The 22,748-nt window shown below is 37.7% G+C and overlaps 2 protein-coding genes across 2 annotated transcripts; both read right to left on the bottom strand.

The window, feature by feature from the left end:
* Positions 1 to 5,951: 5,951 nt before the first annotated feature.
* Positions 5,952 to 9,058, bottom strand: LOC142617123 (cinnamoyl-CoA reductase 1-like). Its single transcript, XM_075789830.1, has 6 exons — positions 8,812 to 9,058; positions 7,778 to 7,947; positions 7,409 to 7,594; positions 7,077 to 7,239; positions 6,444 to 6,633; positions 5,952 to 6,244 (listed from the first exon to the last, which is right to left on the bottom strand). The coding sequence occupies exons 1-6, from the start codon at positions 8,933 to 8,935 to the stop codon at positions 6,100 to 6,102; spliced, it is 978 nt and encodes a 325-aa protein (XP_075645945.1). The 5' UTR covers positions 8,936 to 9,058; the 3' UTR covers positions 5,952 to 6,099.
* A 1,731-nt stretch (positions 9,059 to 10,789) lies between these two features.
* On the bottom strand, positions 10,790 to 14,050 carry LOC142617129 (cinnamoyl-CoA reductase 1-like). Its single transcript, XM_075789839.1, has 6 exons — positions 13,830 to 14,050; positions 12,517 to 12,692; positions 12,150 to 12,335; positions 11,818 to 11,980; positions 11,216 to 11,405; positions 10,790 to 11,018 (listed from the first exon to the last, which is right to left on the bottom strand). Exons 1-6 carry the CDS (start codon positions 13,951 to 13,953, stop codon positions 10,886 to 10,888), a joined length of 972 nt encoding a protein of 323 aa, XP_075645954.1. The 5' UTR covers positions 13,954 to 14,050; the 3' UTR covers positions 10,790 to 10,885.
* Positions 14,051 to 22,748: the final 8,698 nt, after the last annotated feature.

Here is a 22,748-nt window from a genome sequence, read left to right on the forward strand (position 1 = left end):
GGGCAATCCATCAATGACTACTATGATTAGCTTCACTGCATTTGGGACCAAATTGGCCTTTCTGATCCAACTTAGGCATGCTTAAAGGATACTCAGCAATATACTACCGTTAGAGATGAATTTTGTCTCTATGAATTCCTGATGTCACTTCACAAGGACTATGAGCCCATCCGAGGTCAGCTTCTTAATCGCAGTCCTCCTCCTTCTCCTGATACCGCTGTATACGAGTTGGTTGGAGAAGAAGCTTGTCTTGCAACCCTTCAAGCCCAGAATAAGCTTAATGTTTTGGCCATTGCTCCTTCTGCTCCACTCATAAAGCAACCTCCGTAATCAGGGTTTGATTCCTCTGGCTCTAGCAATTCTTGCAAGCAAACCAACAAAAAGTTTTGCAACTATTGCATGCATCCTGGCCACACTGTTGAGACTTGTTACCGTCGGAACAAATCTACTGTTGTTGTTGCTAGTACTGAGTCTACTCCGTCAATGCCTTCCGTTTCAGCTGAGTCCCAGACTTCTGGATCCACTGACAACCTTTTCCCTACTAAACTATAGGACATCATAGCTCAGGCTGTTCGTATGGCTGGTAATGCATCTCTTTCCACTACTCTCTCAGTTTTACCCGGTAAATCTTACGCTTGCCTTTTTGATTCTGCTTGTTGCAATCACATGACACCTCATTCGTCCTTATTCTCCAAACTTGACCCTGCACCACATCCTCTTAATATTCATATAGCTGATGGTTTCACCATGCTTGTAAATAGTTTAGGTTTTGTTTCAACCTCCAACCTCTCTGTTCTTGGGGTCTTCCACGTACTTGACCTATCCTATAATTTATACTCTGTGGGTCAATTAGCTGAACTAGGATATCACTTTATTTTTTACTATTCTGGATGTACTGTGCAGGATCTGAGGACGGGGTAGGAGCTTAGGATCGGTCCTAGAGTTTGGCGTATGTTTCTTGTGGACAATCTTCATCTTCCACCAGTTGCTCATGTTTCCGTTGTTGCTGCAATTGCTACGATTTCTTCCTTACATTCTCTTGCACTTTGGCATTCTCATCTTGGTCATGCATCCTCTTCTCGGGTACAACCGTTAGCTTCTAAGGGTCTGTTAGGTTTTGTGTCCAAAGAAAATTTTAATTGTACTTCATGCTAGTTAGGAAAACAGCCAGCTTTGCCTTTCAATAATAGTGAATCTATCTCTAATAGTATTTTTGAGTTAATTCATTCTGATATTTAGGGACCTTCTCCTGTTGCTAGTATTGGTGGATCTTGATATTTTGTTGTTTTTATTGATGATTATTCTCATTATAGTTGGATTTTTCCTATGAAATCTTGTTTTGAAAATTTTCCTTGAAAATTTTCCAATCTATGGTAACTTTGCAAAAATGGTTGAAACACAATTCTCCAAATGTATCAAAAATTTTCGATCTAATAATGCTCTTGAATATACTCAGTATACTTTTCAAACTCTGTTGCATTCCTATGACACTATACATCATCTAACTTGTCCAAGTACCTTTCAGTAAATTGGTTAAGCTGAAAAAAAACTTCTTCATAGTCTTGACACTGTTCATGCTCTTCTTCTTTTTGCCAAAGTTCCTACTCTATTTTGGGGTAAAGCTGCTCTTCATGCTGTTCATGCTATTAATCGCATTCCGAGCACTGTCATCTGACTATCATCACCTTCGTTCCTTCAGATCTGCTTGTTTTGTTCTTTTTTAGCCTCATGAGCACAACAAATATGAGCCTTGATCTATACTTTGTTGTTTCCTTGGCTATGGTGAAACTCAAAAGGGGTATCAATATTATGATCCTGTTTCTCATCGTCTTCGTGTTTCCCGTAATGTTGTCTTTTGGGAACACCTGCTTGTTTGTTGAACTCTCTCATTTTCGCTCTTCCTTGACTACCTTATCTGTTTTAGAAATCTTTCCAGACGAGTCTCACGTTCCTTCTCAAAATACTTTCGATCCTCCTTTGGACTTCTTTATCCAACCTCCAGATATTTTTTATGCTTTTTGTGGACAAGTGGAAGATGAATAGGTTGATGACGAACTACCTCACTTTAAGCCTGGGTCCCCTGCTCCTACTCTGCCTAAAGATCTTTAACAAGACATTCCATCTCGTCACTCAACCCGGGTAAGATCCATTCCTGCACATTTACTTGACTATCATTACTACACTACCCTTGCTACACTCCACGAGCCTCACATCTATCGTGAGGCCTCCACTGACCCTTTATGGTAGATTGTGATGAAAGAGGAACTTGATGCATTATCCAAAAACCATACTTAGGATTTGGTTACTCTCTCTCTTGGACAGTCTGTGGTTGGTATTAAGTGGATCTACAAGATCAAGACTCACTTTGATTGGTCCATTGAGTGCTATAAGACTTGTCTTATTGCAAAAGGTTTTACACAAGAGTATGAGATTGATTATGAAGAGACCTTTACTTTAATTGCTCGTATCTCAACCATTCGTGCCCTTTTAGCTGTTGCAGCTGCTAGTAAATGGGACATTTTTCAGATGGATGTTAAAAATGTCTTCCTTAATGGGGCTTTGAGTGAAGAAGTTTATATGCAACCTCCTCTTGGTCTCTCTGTTGAATCAAACAAGGTTTGTCACATTTGACGTGCACTTTATGGCCTTAAACAAGCTCCACGAGCTTGGTTTGCCAAGTTCAGCTCCACCATTTTTCACTTGGGTTACACTGCTAGTCTTTATGATTCTGCCTTATTTCTTCGTCGCATTGACAAAGGCACCATTTTGCTTCTCCCATATGTGGATGATATAATCATAATTAGTGATGACCTCAATGACATTCAAGAGCTCAAGGATTTTCTCAGTCAGCAGTTTAAAATGAAAGTCTTGGACATCTTAGCTATTTCTTAGGTCTTGAAATCACTCATTCCACAGATGGTCTTTATATTACTTAAGCCAAGTATGCTTCTAAACTTTTGTCTCGAGCTAGACTCACTGATAACAAGACTGTTGACACTTTAGTTGAACTTAATGCGCATCTGACTCCCTCAAGGGGGGGGGGAAACATTGTGTAATCCCCCTTTTTATAGATGATTGGTTGGCAGCCTAATTTATCTCACTGTTACTCGTCTAGACATCTCCTATACTGTTCATCAGGTGAGCCAGCATCTGTCTGCTCCACGATTGACTTACTATGTTTTTGTTCTGCGCATTCTTCGATACTTGAAGGGCACTCTCTTCCATGACCTTTTCTACTCAACTCAGTCTTCTCTTGTTCTCTATGCATTCTCTAATGTTGATTGGGCAGGAGATCTCACTGATCACAGGTCCACCACTGGCTATGCTTTCTCCTTGGTTCTTCTTTAATTTCTTGGCGAAGTAAGAAACAAACCCTTGTGGACCACTCTAGTACTAAAGTAGAATATCATGCCCAAACTGATACCACATCTAAGTTTCTTTGGCTACGATGGCTTCTTAAGGGCTTAGGTGTGTCCACATCATCTGTTACTCCTCTTTATTGTGACAACCAGAGTGCCATTCATATTGGTCACAATGATGTCTTCCATGAATGGATTAAACATATCGAGATTGATTGTCATTTTATCCGTTATCATCTTGTCCATGGTGCTCTTAAGCTCTTCTTTGTCTCCTCCAAAGATCAACTTACAAATATCTTCACCAAGTCACATCCTAAGGGATGCCTTCGTACTTTGATTAACAACCTCAAGTTGGTCTCACACCCACCTTGAGTTTTAGGGGGGTTGTTAACGTGTTTTAGTTTTGTGGGCTTTAGGCCTACTTAGATCATTTGTATAGCACACATACTTGTACTACACTCTTACTTGTACTACACACATCTACCTCCTATATAAAAGCACTTATGTATATTCTTTTATGGTGAAATACAATACTATTGAATTCAGTATTTCTAACAATAGGGAAAAAGAAATCATAGATAGGTATTCTTGCCTCAGGGTTTAGTACTGTGGTCGAAGGAACAGGAACTAGGCTAGCAACATGGAGAGAGAGAGAGAGAGAGAGAGAGAGAGAGAGAGAGAGAGAGAGAGAGCCTTTTTGTATAGGAAAAATATGCATAGAATGGAAGAGATTGAGTGGTAACTTTATAATAAGATGATGAAAATAAGAAGAGCCAAAATAAGGAAGATAAAAGGGCAAAATAATATTTAAATTTAAAACTGCCAAAAAGAAATACATGTAGACAAAACTTTTGTTTTGATTTTCCATTTATTTATTATTTACTTATAACATCAAAATTGAAATAAATGAATATGTAAAGTTAAAACCGCCTAAAATGAATTTGTAAAGCTAAAATTGCCTAAAATGAATTTGTAAAGTCAATATATTTATATAGTTAATATTGTAAAAAATTATATTTAAAAAATAAATATGAAAGAGACTAATGATATGGTGGATGTGGTGGCTTAATAGGAGCATAACAACAATAATTGCTACACTTCAGTTTTTAGATACACACATATGTGTGTGTGTGTGTGTGTGTGTGTGTGAAAATGAAATAGTCACCATCCAAATTAGATACTCAAAATCAAATGGATAGATTCTCCACCACAAAATTATTTGTTGACGAGCAAGACATACTCAAATATTTTATGAGATTTGACATAGCACCCTGTGGGCCTGTGTTTAGAGCGGTTATAAGGAGTCAAATTGTGGTTCCTTAACAAGGTTAAAATGTGACATTGTTCATTCATTTATATTTATTTTAACAAAATAAAATTGAGTACGCCATAATAAAAAAAATTAAACTAATCAATCAAATTAGATAATCAAAACCCAAAGAATAAGTCCCGATTCCTTGATATTTATTTTAACGTTTAAGTTTGCACCTAACTAAATTCAAAACTTTTCTAAAAAAAAAAAAACTACATTAAAACGAAACGAAGGTGTCTTCATTTAAAATTGGTCTCTTTCCTAAATCGGATTAAATATTACGGAGTATTATAAAATTATTTTTTCCTTTTTATAATTTTTTTAGCTGGTATCATGTACAATTTTAGATTTAAGAAATAAAATTTTAAATGTACGATATATCCAATTGACACAGCCTTTTTCACATGATAAAAAGGGCTCGAACAAATGGTAGACTTCAGATGCATGGGAATTGGTCGGCTTAATTTTAAAAGAAGCCACAAGAACCCATTCTACACTTAGATTTAATTTCTCTCAAAAAAATAAAAATAAAAAACACTTGGAAAAAATGAACTCAACCAAGGACTGAAATATTCTAAGGAGTTATTATAGGACCAAAACTAATCCTACATCACTCTCCTTTGTGGAAAACTTTGACTGGACTCATAACTCTTCTTCTTTTTTTTTTTTTTTTTTCTTTTTCATTATTAACAGCAGTCACATGGGATAGTTATGAAAATAGGAAAATTATTGTTTACTCCCGGAGTACGATAAATGCGTGCTCCCTCCTCTCACATGAATGGTGGGTCTAACTAATTAAATTCATGGTGAAACCCACTATTTATGTGAGAGGAAGGAGTACGTATTTATGGTACTCCAAGAGTACCTAATAATTTTTCACAAAAAATAAGTGTAAAATTAGTTGTGATCTTATAATTTATAAAAGCTTTGTGTTGGGCAAGAGGTTGGCATTTGGGCTATTTTCCATGGTCAGATCAGAATGAAAACCCGGTTTTGAAGTAGAATTGTTTAACATAATCATTTCCGTGCACTACAAGCTCCAAGGGAAGTAGATGTTGCAATGCTAGAGAGGTGAAGAAATACACCAACAAGGTATAAATATAATCACTCGCTCTCTGTTCGAGTAAGCGGACTAAGCTGTAAAAGTTTTTAAGTGTAAAACGCCACACCCACATTGTGTCAACCTCAATCCACATCCTCCATGTGAGCCTAAATACACCCACAATGAGAAAGAACCCAACGCATAGAGTGTCTTTTTACTCTAAGAGGTAGAATGAAAATAGGATTCAAACTGATAATCACTTTTATTATCCCAAAAGGTTGCCACAATGGAGAGTATAATAAGATTAAGAATAAAACTTGATATAACATAATTAATTCTGACAATCACTTATTATCCAAACTCAGGGTCGATCTGCAATCATTGCATTAAGCCAAACTGCAATCAACGTGTCCAGCTTTGCGAAAGCTTTCAACGGAATCAGTTAGAGTTTCCTTCAATGGCCGGAAACTCCAACCCAATTTTTGCAATTTCTCAGAACTTAACCTTCCTTCTTTTGGCACTTCGGTATAGCTGCCAAAACAAGCAAAGTCCAGAATCAATGAGTTGAGACAGGCAAATATGTTACATAAATGACTAGCAAAGGAAAAATTTAGGGGATGATCGTTAGTTGTTCACCCTTCTGCATGACCACATAACCATGTTGATCAATAAATACATACCACTTTGAAAAATCACATTAGTAATAAATAGCATAAATAGAGAAACTTACTTCTTTGGATAGTTGTAGTTGGGGTATATACTCTTTAGCAAGTCAACCACGTCCTTTTCCTTGATTGTGTATGCCATGCATATGTATCTTCCTTCAGCCTCAGGATTCTCATAGGCCAGGAGTAGTGCCTCAGCTACATCACGTACGTCTACAATATATCGAAGCTTGTTTTCCAGTGACTCACACCCATCTGCAGGGTAATAATGTGGTAAAAGATTAGAGAAGTATACCCTTCGTTACAAATCAAAAAGAAGCCATGACTTAGGAGGAAAACTAAATTCTCTAATATATTAATCAGAATCACTAGAGCCACTTGCGGCAAAGCAAGGCACAATTAGAGGGATGGAAATCAGAAGAAGCAGGAATCCTAGAAATATGGACCTAAGTCTAAAAAAAAAAAATAAAGCATGAAACATTAACTTGAGATGTTAATAGTCTGTTTTGTAAATACATGCAGAGAGTGAGATACACATTTTCACCAGTATATAAAATTATAAAAGGTGACATGTATTATATACATATTTATATTTATTAACATTCATACATTTAGTCCCTTTGGGGACATCCGATAACATTCATACATTTAAAAGCCTGGAAAGATTACAATAGAGATAATATGCTACAGGCTAGTACCTTTCAGAAGTCTCAAGATAACCAAGCTACTTGCATTCACTGTATGCTGCAGAAGTGGCCCCAATATAAGGGAAGGACATACAATTACAACATCAAGCCCACTTCTTTTTGCAAATTCCAAGGCCTCACTTTCTGCTTCCGTTTTAGAAAGACAATACCAGTTCTGGAAAAATTTAGAACTAGGTCATTCAGTATACATATAGAAACAACTTATTAGAATCTATATTTCAGAATTGGTATGCAAGTAATTTTACCAAATTTGTATTGGAATCATGCGATGTAAAAAATAGAGCTACAAGCTCAACATGCAATTGTATTTTGTGGTCAGTTACCTTTGTAGTTCTACAATATTCCTTGTCAGACCAACAAGTTTCATCAATCACTTGATCCTTGGGCCAAATTGGATTCATCAGCAGAGCAGCAACAGAGGACACAACAACAACCCGCTTAACTTTTACTTCAACACATGCTTTCAGTACATTAAGTGTGCCTTTTACAGCAGGCTCAATCACTTCTACCTTAACAAAAGACATATGAAAAGAGTGTGAAAAGGAAAGCAGAAAAATTTTCTGTGCATAATATATTAAACAACTTAGGGTGGCAATATAATTATATTATTAAGGGTGTCTTAGTAGATTTGTCTAATTGATGCAAAACTGTTTATTAATTGGGAAAAAGAAGTCATAGTTAGGTATCCTTGCCTCAGGGTTTGGGACTGCGGTATAAGGAACTGGACTAGCAACATGGAATACTCCAATGCACCCTTCAACTGCAGAACATATGGAGTCATAATCCAGTAGGTCTGCCTTGAATAGTTTCAAGTTTGTGGATGCGTTCTCAAATTCACTCAAGTGAGCATACTTCACATCACCTGCACACAATTTCCTAGAAGATCATCTTAAGGAGCATCCAAAAAATAATTTAGCAGCAAATTAATTATAGTTCTCCTAGATAGAGGGGAATTCTTTTAAAAATTTTGTTTGATAAAAATTTGTTCTAAAACTAAAACTGAAAGTGGAAAATGGCATTTATAGTTTATATGGGTCATCCCATGGAAATAAAATTCTTACTATATATTGACCTTTGATAGTTCTTTAAAGTCAGTCCTTTTGTATCTTAAAAGTATTTAACATGATTATATTTCATTTCAAACAAATAGAACTTGTAGAAAACTTGAGTCTATTCCATTTGCAACAGATATGAGAAATGTCCGTTTCTCTTTTTTCTGATTAAAATGAAATTCCTTCACACACATAAGTGGGTTAAGTCAACAGCCCAGTAAGTTTATTGCTGTGAAAGTAGTAGCAAAATTTTATATTAGAAAGGAAAAATAAAAAATAAAATTGTACATTCTGTTTATATTTTTATCTATAATTCATTTTGTATTTGCAGTTTCATTTTGTTTTTCTTTTCCCTTAAGAACCGACCAGATACTAAAAAAAGATTACATAATGTCACAAGCTGTAGAAATTTATTTCCGAGCACTTAATTATTAGAAGAAAGTTGAAACAATATAATAGGCAATTTGCAAGATTGATGAAACAGTAATAACACTAATTAACAAGTCAGGCGTACTAAGTAAGAGTGAAATACATTCTCAAAAAAAAAAAGAAAAAAAGTAAGAGTGAAATATACAAAAGCAATCCCTTTTCCTTTCCCAAACTTTTAGCTGTATCAAAAAAATACATAAAGAAGAAAAGAAAGAAAAAGAGAGAAGGCAAGGGAAATGAGTTACCGGGTTGTCTAACGGTTGTGTGGACAAAATAGTTCTTGGAGAGAAGTAGCTTAATGACCCATGAAGCAAGGAACCCTCCTCCTCCTGTTACACACACTCTTCCCTTCTCATTCTCAGCTGCCATTTCCAAAACCAGTTTCCAAATTCCAACACTCGCCCACCTCAACAAGTCAACACGCAACAGCGCTGCTCTTCTCTCTTTCTTTTCTTCTGTGCTCTAGACGCATCCCAGTGTAAGTTCTTAATTTTTTTTAGTGTTTTTTGGGCCGAAAGGAAGAACCGAGGGACTATAAAAAGGCCTAAAGGACCCACCCGATGTCCCCATCCCTAACCTAACCCAACCGTGTTGAAGGAGATGGATGAGGAATAGTCCATAGTTCCTACCCTGACTAGGGAAAGAGGCAGCCCAAGCTGTTTTTATGGGCCTAAAAAATGGCTTATCTAGGTGTACAATATACAATAAAAGTCCTATCTACAAAAGATTGATAAAAAACAAGAAAATGTAGTCAAAAGTCTAAGAACACAAAATGACACACTTGTCTACACAATTTAAACATGCGGCAAGCAGTGATTACCCACTTTTCACGCATTGACAAATATATAAATCGTGGAAAAATGTGTCATTGTGTAGATCAAAAGTTTTGACATTTTTGTCTAAAACAAATTTAGCTGTGTTAAAAAAAAGTTCATAACCTTGAAAGACCCAAATAGGGATTCGATCAAAATTCAACTATTCATGTGAAAGTGTGGTGTAGTTGACTCGACCAAATCTATCGGTTGATAGTAAATATCACCCCTCCAACTAAAGAAGATATCTCTTGTTTCTATTATATAATAAAACTTTTACAACATGTGGGCCTCACACCATTTTATGCAATGAGTCTTTCAAAACATGAGTTATAAGAGACTTGCAACGTATAACAAAAACATGAGATCCTTTTTCCTCCAACCATCTGTTCAATTCGGGTGATGTATTGATAGGCACATTTATCCAAATTGACAAGTGATCACCATCAATAGGAGGGCCTAATTAGGAAAACGTAAATCTTGACTAGTTGAATTGGTTTTTCAATTTGTATACTATGGTACTGGTAAAGCTAACTATAGTTTTAAAAGTTTTCCCAAAAAAAAAAAACTTTGATTTTTAAAAATCCCTAAATTGCTAAAGAAAAAAATATTTAAAAATTTCTTGGATAAGTTTATAACTTTTTTTCTCTATTAAAAAAAAAAAGGGTTTTAGGCTGTGCTAGTGGCTCACGTTGTTGGTCCCAGATGAAGTTCATTGAATTATATTGAATTTGACAATGCTTTCTTAGAGTTAAATTCTCTATTCTGGATTTTGCAACTAGTAATAAGAGAATTTTGCATTGAACAGACCGAGGCAAGAGATTTTGTCATCATCAAGTACGGAACTAAGTTAAGACTTAAGACCAAGGGCCCAAGTATTGAAGCCTCAATGCTCTGAGTTGGGCAAGAGGTAGGCATTCTGGCTATTTTCCAGGTTTATATCAGAATTGAAGCTTGGTTTTGAAGTAGAATTGTTTAACCGTCAATCTTTTCTATAGGGTATATTCTGCATGCTCCAAGGGAAGTAGATCTTGCAAAGCTAGAGAGTTCACCTCCATTGCCGTATGATTCTTGCTTTGGATGCAAGAGTTCGAATCTATCATTGGGTTGGTATTAGGGAATTCATTTGGGAGGATTGTGGGCAGTTGCCAACTGAGACTTTGTGACAATTATTAGACCAAAGAGAGAAAAAATCAACAATGTTTTTTAAATGAATTGAGAAGAAGATGGTAAGTTAATTTCTTTAACATCTAATACCACCACAGGTAGAACCCAACATGTAGAGTTCCTTTTCACTCTAAATAAGAGATAGTAATCACTTATCCCAAACACTACCATGCACACTAATAAGTAAGAATAAAATTTGGTATAACAGACTTAATGTAGCGATATGTAGACACATGCCAGAAGATAAGCGGGTCCAAACTCAGTTTTGCTTTGAAATCATTATATTAAGCCATAACTGTTGCCTTTTAGTTGGGAAGATAAAAATTACAATCCAATGTTTTTAATCAATGAGTCCAGCCGTGCAATAGCTTTCAACGGAATCAATTAAAGATTCCTTCAATGGCCGGAAACTCCAACCCAATTTTTGCAATTTCTCAGAACTCACCCTTTCTTCTTCATGCACTTCGGTAAAGCTGCCAATACAAGCAAAGTCCAGATACCATGAGTTGAGACAGCCTAATATGTCATATAAAAAACTAAAGAAAGAAAGATACAAAAGATTATTGTTGGTGCTTTCTTTATCCTTTTGCACAACCACATTGATCCATAAATAGAAGCAACATTGAAAGATCACCTTAGTAAATTAACTAGAATTGAAAGAGAAGCTTACTTCTTAAGATAGTTATAGTTGGGGTATATACTTTTCAGTAAGTCAATCAGATCCCTTGCCTTCATTATGTGTGCTATGCATATATATCTTCCTTTGGCCTCAGGCTTCTCATAAGCCAAGAGTAGTGCCTCAGCTACATCACGTACATCTACAATCCTTCGGAACTTGTTTTCTATTGATTCAGAACCATCTGTGTGGTAATTTAGTGGTAGAAGATGAGACAAGTACACCCTTCATTACAAAACAAAAAGAAGAGAAGACATGCTTTGGAGAAAGAGTAAACTCTGTAATATATTAATCAGTATCACTAGAGCCAATTGTTGCAAAGCAAGGCACAACGAGAGGTGTGGAAATATGAAAAAGAAGGAATTCTAGCAGTATGGACCTTAGTCTAAATAGATAATTTTAGCATGAAACATAACTTGAGATATTAATAGTCTACTTCATAAATACATGCACAGCGTAAGATACACATTTTCACCTGAATGTAAAGTTATAAGGTAATAAGTATATATATGTATGTATGTATGTATCTATATAAACATTCATACATTTATAAGCATGGAAAGATTAATGGAAATATTAATGCTACAGGAAAACACCTTTTAGAAGTTTCAAGATAACCACACTACTTGCATTCACTGCAGGTTGTAGAATTGGCCCTAAAATAAGGGAAGGACATACAGTTGCAACATCAAGCCCACTTCTTTTTGCAAATTCCAAGGCCTCACTTTCTGCTTCCGTTTTAGAAAGACAATACCACTTCTGGAAAAACTTAGAACTAGGTCATTCACTATACAAGTAGAAACAATTTAGCAGATCTATATTTCAGAATTGGTATGCAAGTAATATCAATTAAATTTGTATTGGAGTCACGAAATCTATAAAATAGAGCTACAAGCTTAACATACAAATGCATTTTCTGGTTAGTTACCTTAATAGTTCTACAATATTCCTTATCAGACCAGCATGTTTCATCTGTCACTTGATCCTTGGGCCAACTTGGATTCATGCCCACAGCAGCAAAAGAGGACACAACAACAACTCGCTTAACTTTTGCTTCAACACATGCTTTCAGTACGTTAAGTGTGCCCTTTACAGCAGGCTCAATCACTTCTACCTTCAAAAAATATATATGAAAAAAGTGTGAATAGGACAAAAAAAAAATCTATGCATAATATATTTACTACCTTAGGAAGGTAATATAATTATATTAATAAGAGCATCTTAGTAGATTTGTACTAATTGATGCAAAACTATTTATTAAGGGGGAAAAAGAAATCATAGATAGGTATTCTTGCCTCAGGGTTGGGTACTGTGGTCGAAGGAACTGGAACTGGACTCGCAACATGGAATACTCCAATGCACCCTTCAACTGCTGAACATATGGAGTCATAATCCAGTAATTCTGCCTTGAATAGTCTCAAGTTTGTGGATGCGTTCTCAAATTCACTCAAATGAGCATTCTTCACATCTCCTGCACACAATTTCCTAGAAGTCATCTTAAGAAGCATTCAAAAAATGATTTAGCAGCAAATTAATTACAGTTCTCCTAGATAGATTAAAAAATTTTCGTTTGATACAAATTCATTCTAAAACGGAAAGTAGTAACTAAGAGCATTATAGCTTTAACTGACCCCTCCTAGTGTTTCTAATGAAGATGTCTAGGGTTCAATGGAAATAAAATTCTTAATATTTATTGATGAATACAAATTCTTTATACCACTTTTTGTGTTTCACTTTATATTCTAACACGTGTCTAAATTTTTCCCCCATTTTAAACTTAATTTATTTAATAAGAAAAGTAAAAAAGAATACAAGACAGATTGTGATTGTGATTGCTAGACTGGTAGAGTACAAAGTGAAACACAAAAAGTGCTATAGAGAATTTGTATTATATATTGACTTTTGATAGTTCTTTAAGTTAGTTCGTTTGTTTTTGAAACTATTTGACATGATTACATTTCTTTTTTCTTTGTCTTTTATATATATATAAAAATATATATATATATATATATATATATATATATATATTTGACATGATTATATTACATTTTACACACAAAAAACATGTGGAAAAATTGTGTCTATTCCAATTGCAATCGATTACAAAAAATGTCCTGGTTGAAGTAAAATTCCTTCTCACAAGCATATGCAAGAAATTGCAGTCAGAGGCCCTGTATCTTATTGCACTGAAACTAATAGAAAATTTTACATTTAGAAGAAAATAAAAGCTATACATTAGTATTTTCTGTTTCTATTTTTATCTACTAGTATAATTTGCTTTATATTAGCATTTAATGCATTTTCATTTTCATTTTCGTTTCTTTTTGTTTTTCTTTTCCCTTAAGAACCAATGACATATTAAACAAAGAAAAACATCATCAGATCACAATTCACAACCTATATATATATAGGAATTTTGTTCCAGGCAATCATAAGTTGAAACAATATAAATAGGCCATAGTAAGATTGATGAAACAGTAATACATAAGAAGTCAGACGTACTAAGTAAGAATCAAATATACAAAAGAAATCTAAAATCCCTCCCCCCTTACTTTAAATGTATAAAAAAAAAGAAAAAAAGAGAGAGATAGAAAGGAAAATGAATTACCGGGTTGTCTAACTGTAGCGTGGACAATATAGTTGTCGGAGAGAAGTAGCTTTAAGAGCCATGAGGCAAGGAACCCTCCTGCACCCGTTACACATACACTTCCCTTTTGGCTCTCAGCGGCCATTTCCAAACACAAAGATCACCCACAACCACAAACTAATAAGTCAATCGCACTGTTCTTCTCTCTTTCTTTTCGTCTCTGTTCTATGAAGATTCCTACTGCTAGTTGCCGTTTTTGACATTTTTTTTTTTTTTCAATTCTTTTAATATCAAAAAGGCCGAAAGGACCCAACTGTTGTTGGAGGAGATACCCAGACTAAAGCAAGAGGCAGCCCATGAGCCCAAGTTGTTATTTTTGGGCCTAAAAATAGACTAAATCGGTGTAGAATAAATGTTCTTACTTCTCACTTTTTTTAAAAAACACAATAAAATATGGCAACGTTTTTACCCCAAATAAAATGGCAACTCAACATATATAAATATATATGTAAATGAAAAAAAAATTATACTAAGGGAGTGACGGTTACCATAACTCAAAACAAAGATATTGTAAAAAAATGTTGCGAGTTTTTGTTGTATTTTTAAGTTTTCACATCCCTACAAAAGAAGTTTGAGAGAGAAGTTAGGAAAACATAAAAATGTAGCTGTAGGGATGACAGACCCAAAAATGTATATTGGGCTGTGGGCCCTGTCTGAGTACACTTAATAGTCCAAAGACCGGTAAACGTTATCATAGAAATGCACATTAGTGAATGAAGAAAGGGGTATGGTCATAAGGTTCCAAGAAGGAGGTCTGAGGACAAATGGCACCTCAGCTTAATAGAGCAGAGGTCAGAAGGGTGGACATGCCATCAAGAGCAACATTCTAGACAATTATGCCGGTAAGGATAAGCATCAGGAAGGGATAAGACAATAGAAAAGCAAGAAATATCTAAGGAAAAGCTCCTGTCACCGCATTGAATGCTCTATAGCTAACTCTTTGACCGTATTAATGTAGAAGTGATACATGAACAGTGATATTCAGCCTTTTCAGGAAGGTGCTGATAGAACAAGGGTAAAAGCTAGACATTTGATCAACACGTGGATGACTAAGATGGAGTGAAGAAGGGTAATATAACGAAGAAAAATCCCATTGTAGGGGGGATCGGAGAATTTGTAAAGAAAACACTGTAGCATTGAGAACTGAAATTGCATCCAAGTTTAAGAATAATATAATCAAGAACTACTCTCCTCAGACTTAGCCGAGGAAGACTTTCTTTGCATAAACCTTGTTTTTCTTGTCCTTCCTACCATCTTCAATTCCTTATGAGTATTGTATAGTTCATTGAAGCCTAGTTTTTAGCACACTTTCTACAAATTCATTGTATTGGGCTATTTGGGCTTAATCCATTTACCTTTTGGGCCTAGGATCCAAAATCCGCCCCTATAATTGGCACCGTCTGTGGGGAAAGCTTGAGCTTTGGTGAGTTCAACGTCCCACTATGGTGAGTTCAACGTCCAACTATAGTAGGTTCAGGGCTAAACCAGGAGGAGTCTGTTGGTTCCCAATGTCAAGATCAGTTACTCAATCTTAAGCTTAGGAGGGACCGGGAGGTTGGTGTGCATACCACACATACTAGTAGGAGTCAGTTTTGAAGTGGGAGTCACCTCTCTCATGAAGAGAATACTAAAAGTATGCAGCTGGAGATTGACCACTTGCGAAAGAGGTTGCGCCGCGAGCAACGGAGAAGGACTCCTTCAAATTCGGACATTTCTTCTAATGATGATAGAGATGGCAGTTATAGGCCCAGGTCGAGGACTCCTCTCCAGTGAGTCTTTCTCGTGTGATGAGGGTCACCATCATAGGCGCACAAATAAGAACCCGTCTCACAAAGGTCTAGGAAATGACGCTATGACTAGGGTGTTGAACCAAATTTCCAAATCACCTTTCACACGCAAAATTGAGGGAGGAAAACTTCCTCGGCTGTTTACTTAGCCAAAATTCACCATGTACAATAGTCGAACAAACCCTGTGGAGCATGTGAGCCACTTCAACTAGAAAATAGCTGTTCACTTCAAGAATGAGGCCTTAATGTGCAAGGTGTTCTCATCCAATTTAGGGCCAGTGGTGATGAGATGGTTTGATGGTTTGGGAGAAGGTTTTATTAATTCCTTTAAAGAGCTTACTCGGGCGTTTGGATCTCATTTTGTTACTTGCAGCAGAGTTCCTCGACCCATGGACTCTTTGTTGTCCATGACCATGTGAGAGGGGGAGACCTTGAAAACATACTTAGACAGATAGTAGGAGATGTTCAATGAGATTGATGGGAATTTTGATGATGTGGCCATAAGGACTTTCAAGGTCAGCCTGCCCGCCAAGCATGATTTGAGAAACTCTTTGGCAAGGAAGCTCATGGATCGTATTGATGAGTATAAGCGAGTCAAGGAGGATCAACAACAAGGAAAGGGAAAAGCTAGGGTAATCCCCTAAGATTGGAGGGATTTCAGGTCGGATAGGTATAATAACAATCGACCTCGAAAGGATTTTGTTAGGCATTTTGCTTCAACTGCTACTCAAGTGGTTAGTATTGTATGCCGAGAACCTGTGCACCAAATTTTAGGGAAAATTAAGAACGAGCCATAATTTAGGTGGCCAAATAAGATGGGGGGCCCACGAAACACAACTAGAGCCTTTATTGCCAATACCACCAGGAACAAGGGTACACTATCGAGGATTGAAGGACTTTGTGGAGTCATCTAGAGCAATTGGTTAAGATAGGGAAGTTGAAACAATTCTTGTATCAGCCCAATGGGCAGGGCAGTCAAGTGAGGGCTGGAACGCAGAGAAATGCTTCTTCAAGGCCCCCATTGGGCACAATCAGTGTTATTCTTGCTGCCCTAGGGAGAATCGTTTCTTTTCCGTCCCGAGTGATGTCCATAGATCTCCCATCTGCCGAGGACTTAACTCCTTATCTGAAGAGGAGCAAAATAGATGTCCAACCAGCTTTGAGCTTCTCTGATGAAGACATGGTTGGGACCTCGCAACCACATAATGATGCTTTGGTGGTTACCCTTAGAATAGGGGGGATATGATGTGAAGAGAGTGCTAGTGGATTAAGGTAGCGGGGCAGAGATAATGTACCCTAATTTGTATAAGAAGCTTAGGTTGAGGCCCGAAGACCTGACCTACTATGATTCCCCTTTGGTGGGTTTTGATGGGAAGATTGTTATCCCAAAAGGCTAGATCAGGCTACTTGTACATGCAGGATCAGAGGTGGTAGAGGTAGATTTCATTGTGATGGATGCTTACTCCTCTTACACTGCCATAGTAACCAGACCCTAGCTTCATGCCATGGGGGCCGTTTCTTCCGCCTTACATTTAAAGGTGAAGTATCCATTTGGGATCATATTGAGGAGCTAGTTGGGAGCCAATCTATGGCTAGGCAGTGCTTGGTGGCTAGAATTAGGCATCAAACTGAAGGTGAGTCATCGACCTGTGTTGTGCAGGGTTTGTAGCAATTAGGGGTGATGGTGTTGTCTACGGACACAGTAATAGAGGGGGCAAAGTGCGAGGAAATAGAAATTTTTTTCTTGGTGATGATGAGGAGAAGTTTTTCTAGGTCAAATCTCAGTTGTCTCTTCGGGAGAGAGAAGCGCTGATAGTTTTCTTAGAAAAAATATTGATGTGTTTGCATAGAATTCTTACGAGGCTCCTAGAGTGGATCTAAGTTTCATATGCCATCATTTAAACGTCAATCCATCTATCATCCCCAAAAAGCAACCTCCTCGACGCTCATCTAAGGAACACTATGATTCTGTCAAGGATGAAGTGCTTAAGCTTAAGCGGGCTGAGGCCATAAAAGAGGTGTTTTATCCCGAGTGGTTGGCTAACACCGTAGTGGTGAAGAAGAAAAATAGGAAGTGAAGAGTATGTGTGGACTTTACGGATCTAAATAAAGCTTGCCCAAAAAATCATTTCCCCATGCCTCGGATAGACCAATTAATGGATACAACTGTAGGCCATCCTCAGATGAGCTTTTTAGACGCCTTTCAAGGCTATCATCTGATACCATTAGCATTGCACGATTAGGAAAAGACTACTTTTGTTACACCCATTGGGAATTACCACTACAAAGTGATGCCCTTTGAATTGAAAAATAAAGGGTCTTCTTACCAGAGAATGATGACCAGGATGTTTGAGCCTCAGTTAGGAAAAAACATGGAGATTTGTATAGATGACATGGTGGTGAAGAGTAAAGTAAGTTCCAAGCATATAGATGACCTCGAGAGTACTTTTGAGATACTGAGGAAACACAAGTTGCGCCTTAATGCTTCTAAGTGTTCTTTTGGTGTTACCTCTGGCAAATTTTTGGGTTATATGGTTACCCATTGTAGAATTGAAGTTGACCCTAATCAGATTAGAGCAATCAACAATCTATAGCCTCCTCGGAATCCCAAAGAAGTCTAGAGGTTGACAAGAATGACGACTGCTTTGAATCAATTCATCTCTTGGTTCGAAGACAGATGTATGCCCTTCTTCCAGTTATTGCATAAGTGGAAGGGATTTGAATGGATTGAAGAATGCACCTCGGCCTTTCAGAAGTTGAAGGAATATCTTTCTCGACCACCAGTTATGTCGAAGCCCGAAGAGGAGGAGGTTTTATTTGCTTACATTGCTATAGCCTCTCATGCAGTGAGTTTAGTACTGATACAGGTTGATGATGGGGTGCAGAGACCAATTTATTACGTAAGTAAATCATTAGATGAGGTAGAGGTTCGTTATTTACCATTGGAAAAGAACATCCTGGCAGTGGTACATGCTACACAGAAGCTCCCTCATTACTTCTAGGCTCACACCATTGCGGTTTTAACCCAACGCCCTTTTCAATCACTGCTTCAAAAAGCTGATTACACAGGAAGAATTGCAAAATGGGGAACGATCCTAGGAGCTTTCGATATTAAGTACATGTCTCGCACCTCTATAAAAGGCCAAGTCCTTGTAGATTTGGTGGCTGAGTTTGCTGAACCTTTGTTAGAAGAAAATGGTGAAAGGAAGAACATGGATGAAAAATCAGTTGAGATGGTCTCCACACAGGAACCTCTAACTTGGAAGTTATAACGTTGATGGTGCATCAAATCAAAGAGGATTTAGAGTGAAGCTAGTTGTAGTGTCCCTAAGAAAATCATCATTGAAAAATCCTTAAGGTTTGGCTTCTCGGCCACGAACAATGAGGCTGAGTATGAGACTTTGTTGGCAGGAATGGCTATGGTTTAGAAGATGTGAGGAAAAACATTTGAGGTATTTTCAAACTCGAGATTGGTTGTAGGCCAAGTAAAGGGAGAACTAGAAGCCAGGGATTTGAGAATGCAGGAATACGTGAACCAGGTGAAGCACCTGCAACCAGGTTTTAACTCTTTTTCCTTACAACAAATCCCTATAAGCAGAAATACGCATGTTGATTCTCTTGCCACCCTCGCGACCTCCTCGGCATAGAGTTTGCCTCGGGTTATCTTGGTCGAGGATCTATGTAGACCCATTGAGATGAATGAGGAGAAGGTCCATATTCACCAAATTAGGGTGGGGCCTAGTTGGATGGATCCTATTGTGTTGTTTCTAAAGGATGACATCTTACCCGAGGAGAAAGGGAAAGCTAATAAAGTGTGGAGAAAAGCTCCACGTTTCTGGTTGTTCGAGGATCAAAAGTTATACAAGCATTCTTTTTTCGGGGCCCTATTTGCTATGCATCCCTCTTGAGGCAATGGAACCACTTTTAGAAGAGTTACATGAAGGGATTTGTGGAAGTCATACAGGGGCAGATCACTGTCTCATAGGGCCCTTACTCAAGAGTATTAGTGGCTAAATATGCAAAGGGAAGCATAAAAATACTTGAAAAAGTATGACCAATGTCAGAGATTTGCTCTGAATATTCATCAACTAGGAGGTGTCCTCAATCCTCTATCTAGCCCTTGGCTTTTTGCTTAATGGGGCTTGGATATTATGGGGCCCTTCCCTAGGGCAACTGGAAATAAGAGATGGCTATTGGTCGGCACTGATTACTTCACCAAGTGGGTTAAAGTTGAGCCATTGGAAAATATCAAGGATGTGGAGGCCAAGAAATTTGTGTGGAAAAATATTGTCACTTGGTTTAGGTTCCCTCATACCCTCATCTCGGATAATGGGCTTCAGTTTGATAGCAAAGCCTTCAAGAGGTACAGTTGTAAATTAAGCATTAAGAATAGGTACTCCAACCCGGCTTATCCATAGGGGAATGGACAGGCCGAGGCTGCCAATAAGGTCATAGTAAATGGACTCAAAAAGATACTGGATGATACAAAGGGTAAATGAGTGGAAGAGCTACCACACATTCTTTGGACATATCAGACTACCCCTTGTGGATCAACGGGGAAGACACCCTTTTCAATGACTTATGGGGCCGATGCTGTGATTCCTCTAGAGACTAGATTCCAACGTTGAGGACAAGTTTGTTCACACCAGATAGCAATGACAACCTACTAGAGAGGGGCCTGGACTTAATTGAAGAATGGAGGAAAATTGCTATGGTTCAATTAGTAAGTTATAAAAAAAAAAACTCAAATAGGGGTATGACTCAAGTGTGAAGTTAAGATCATTAGCCCTTGGAGATCTGGTATTAAGGAAGGTTGTGGGTACTGTGAAAAACCCAACATGGAGAAAGTTAGATTGCAATTGGGAAGGGTCATACCGTGTTACCTCGGTAGCTGGTATAGGGGCTTATCTCCTAGAAGATTTAGATGAAAATGTCATATTACGTCCTTGGAATGTAAATAACCTACGAAGGTACTACTATTAATGAAATGCAACTCTGCCATGTTCTTATTTCTGATGTTATGTGTTGTGTTTATTACTTATTTGAGTATCAAACAGAACCTTGGTCATGCCAGGCTCTTTGGACCACATATCTTGGGTAAATTAATATTTCTTATTATTTATTTAAGTATCAAATAGAGCCTTGGTCATGCTTGGCTCCTTAGACCACATACCTTGGGTAAATTGATATTCTTTATTATTTGGTTAAGTATCAAACAGAACATTGGTCATGTCTGTCTCATCAGACCACATTCCTTGGGTAAACTGATATTCCTTATTATTTATTTAAGTATCAAACTGAACGTTGACCATGGCTGGCTCCTCGAACCACATATCTTGGGTAAATTGATATTCCTTATTATTTCTTTAAGTATCAAACAGATTCTTAGTTATGCCTGGCTCCTCGGTCCACAGGTAAATTGATATTCCTTATTATTTGTTTAAGTATCAAACAGAACCTTGGTCATGCTTGGCTCCCCAGACCACATACCTTAGGTAAATTGATATTCCTTATTACCTGTTTAAGTATTAAATAGAACCATCGTCATGCCTGGTTCCTCGGACCACATACTTTGGGTAAATTAATACTCTATAAGCAATCATTCAGATGTTAAATAGAACCTCGGTCATATAGGGTTCCTCAGACCATATGCCTTGGGTAAATTAACACTATTTAGTAGCTCCCTAGGTGTTAAACAAAACCATGGGCACAATTGATTCTTCAAACCGTATGCTGTGGGTAAATTAACATCCATCACTGTTGTGGTATTCTGTTAGATGAGCAGGGAAAACTACAAGCAAGTGCATGGTCTACTATTATCCAAGGTTAAAAGGAAAAGCCTAAAGCACCTATTGTCAAGCTAATAACTTAGTTTGAGCATATGAAGGTATGCCTTTAAGTTAAAATCATATTTTATTGAAGATTGCAGCTTTGGAAAGCTTAGCTTGATTTGTGGTTGATTATGTAATTGAGGCAATTATACCACCACTTGAACAGATGATTGCTGAAGTCAAGGATATATGCAGATTTTAAGTCAAATGCAATTATATCCCATTCTTATGTCAATTAAGTCTAAAAAAAAGCATAGGTTATGTTAGGATTTGCACGAGTACCACATGTATAATAGAAAAGTCAAACCTGTCATTAAGGTAAAGCCTTGAAAAAGGGGCAAAATAAGTACAACTTTAAAGATAAAAACTACATTTACATAAAAACAAAGGATTTATACTCTTTAACCTAAGCCCTATTTGATCTTCAGTAGAGGCTTATCTTTTCCTAGGGCCTTGGTAGGCTCGACAGTTTCAACTACTGTGGAGGCTGGACCTTTACCCTTGGGGTCCTCCTTGGCAGGTATGGGAAGAGTAGCTAGAACAATCTCAAGGTTTTGAAAGGCTTCTTCACCCTTAGAAGGGTCCTTGGGTGTAGTTGGGGGCTTGACAGCTTTAGTGACTGCTTCTTTGGTTGTATCTTTTTCCTTCTCAGCCACCTTAGCTTGTTCTGCTTCCTTTGGAGGGCTGTTGGAAGAGGGGAGGACTTTGGCAGGGCTGTCTTTATTATCATTTGCCCCTTTAGCAATAGTGTTGACCTAGAGATCCGAGGAGCTTAAAGCACGGATCGTTGGAGGATAGTACACATTCTCTACTCTTCTAAGGGTAGAGGAGGCCTCAACCCTGGCCTGGTTGAGAGCTTCATTCCACACTTGGAGGTAGTATGTTTTACACACCCCTGAGACCTCATCCCTGAGTGTTTTCTCGGTCTCTGTGACCCCCACTGCATAGCCATCCTATTTGGCCCGGTCCTTGGCCTTCTCAGCCACTTCCAACTTCTTCTTCAGAACCCCAATATGTTCCCTGGTTGCAGATAGCTAGTCCTCAGTCTGGCGGAGCTGTTTGCGTTGACTCTCCGCTTGCCTCTTAGCTCCTTCCAAGGCCGCCTCGACGCTCTTTTTATCTCGGTCTGCCTCTGTTAGCTTGTTGTTTAACTCTTGAATCCTTTTTTTACTACATTGAAGGCGTCCATAGCAGCGATGCGCCTACCCTCATCCTCCTTCATCTGCCTGTAGGAGCTGTTCACTAGCTCCTCGGCCCTGTGC

The sequence above is a fragment of the Castanea sativa genome, chromosome 1 (assembly GCF_040712315.1).
Source record: "Castanea sativa cultivar Marrone di Chiusa Pesio chromosome 1, ASM4071231v1".
NCBI lineage: Eukaryota > Viridiplantae > Streptophyta > Magnoliopsida > Fagales > Fagaceae > Castanea > Castanea sativa.

Excerpts from the sequence above, each read along its gene's own strand:
- LOC142617123 (XM_075789830.1), bottom strand. The coding sequence starts at position 8,935 with ATGGCAGCTGAGAATGAGAAGGGAAGAGTGTGTGTAACAGGAGGAGGA. Across the intron at positions 7,948-8,811 it reads CACAACCGTTAGACAACCCG|GTGATGTGAAGTATGCTCAC; the intron begins GTAACTCATTTC and ends AATTGTGTGCAG. Across the intron at positions 7,595-7,777 it reads CCGCAGTCCCAAACCCTGAG|GTAGAAGTGATTGAGCCTGC; the intron begins GCAAGGATACCT and ends TCTTTTGTTAAG.
- LOC142617129 (XM_075789839.1), bottom strand. The coding sequence starts at position 13,953 with ATGGCCGCTGAGAGCCAAAAGGGAAGTGTATGTGTAACGGGTGCAGGA. Across the intron at positions 11,981-12,149 it reads AATATTGTAGAACTATTAAG|AAGTGGTATTGTCTTTCTAA; the intron begins GTAACTAACCAG and ends AAGTTTTTCCAG. Across the intron at positions 11,019-11,215 it reads AACTATAACTATCTTAAGAA|CTTTACCGAAGTGCATGAAG; the intron begins GTAAGCTTCTCT and ends TTGTATTGGCAG.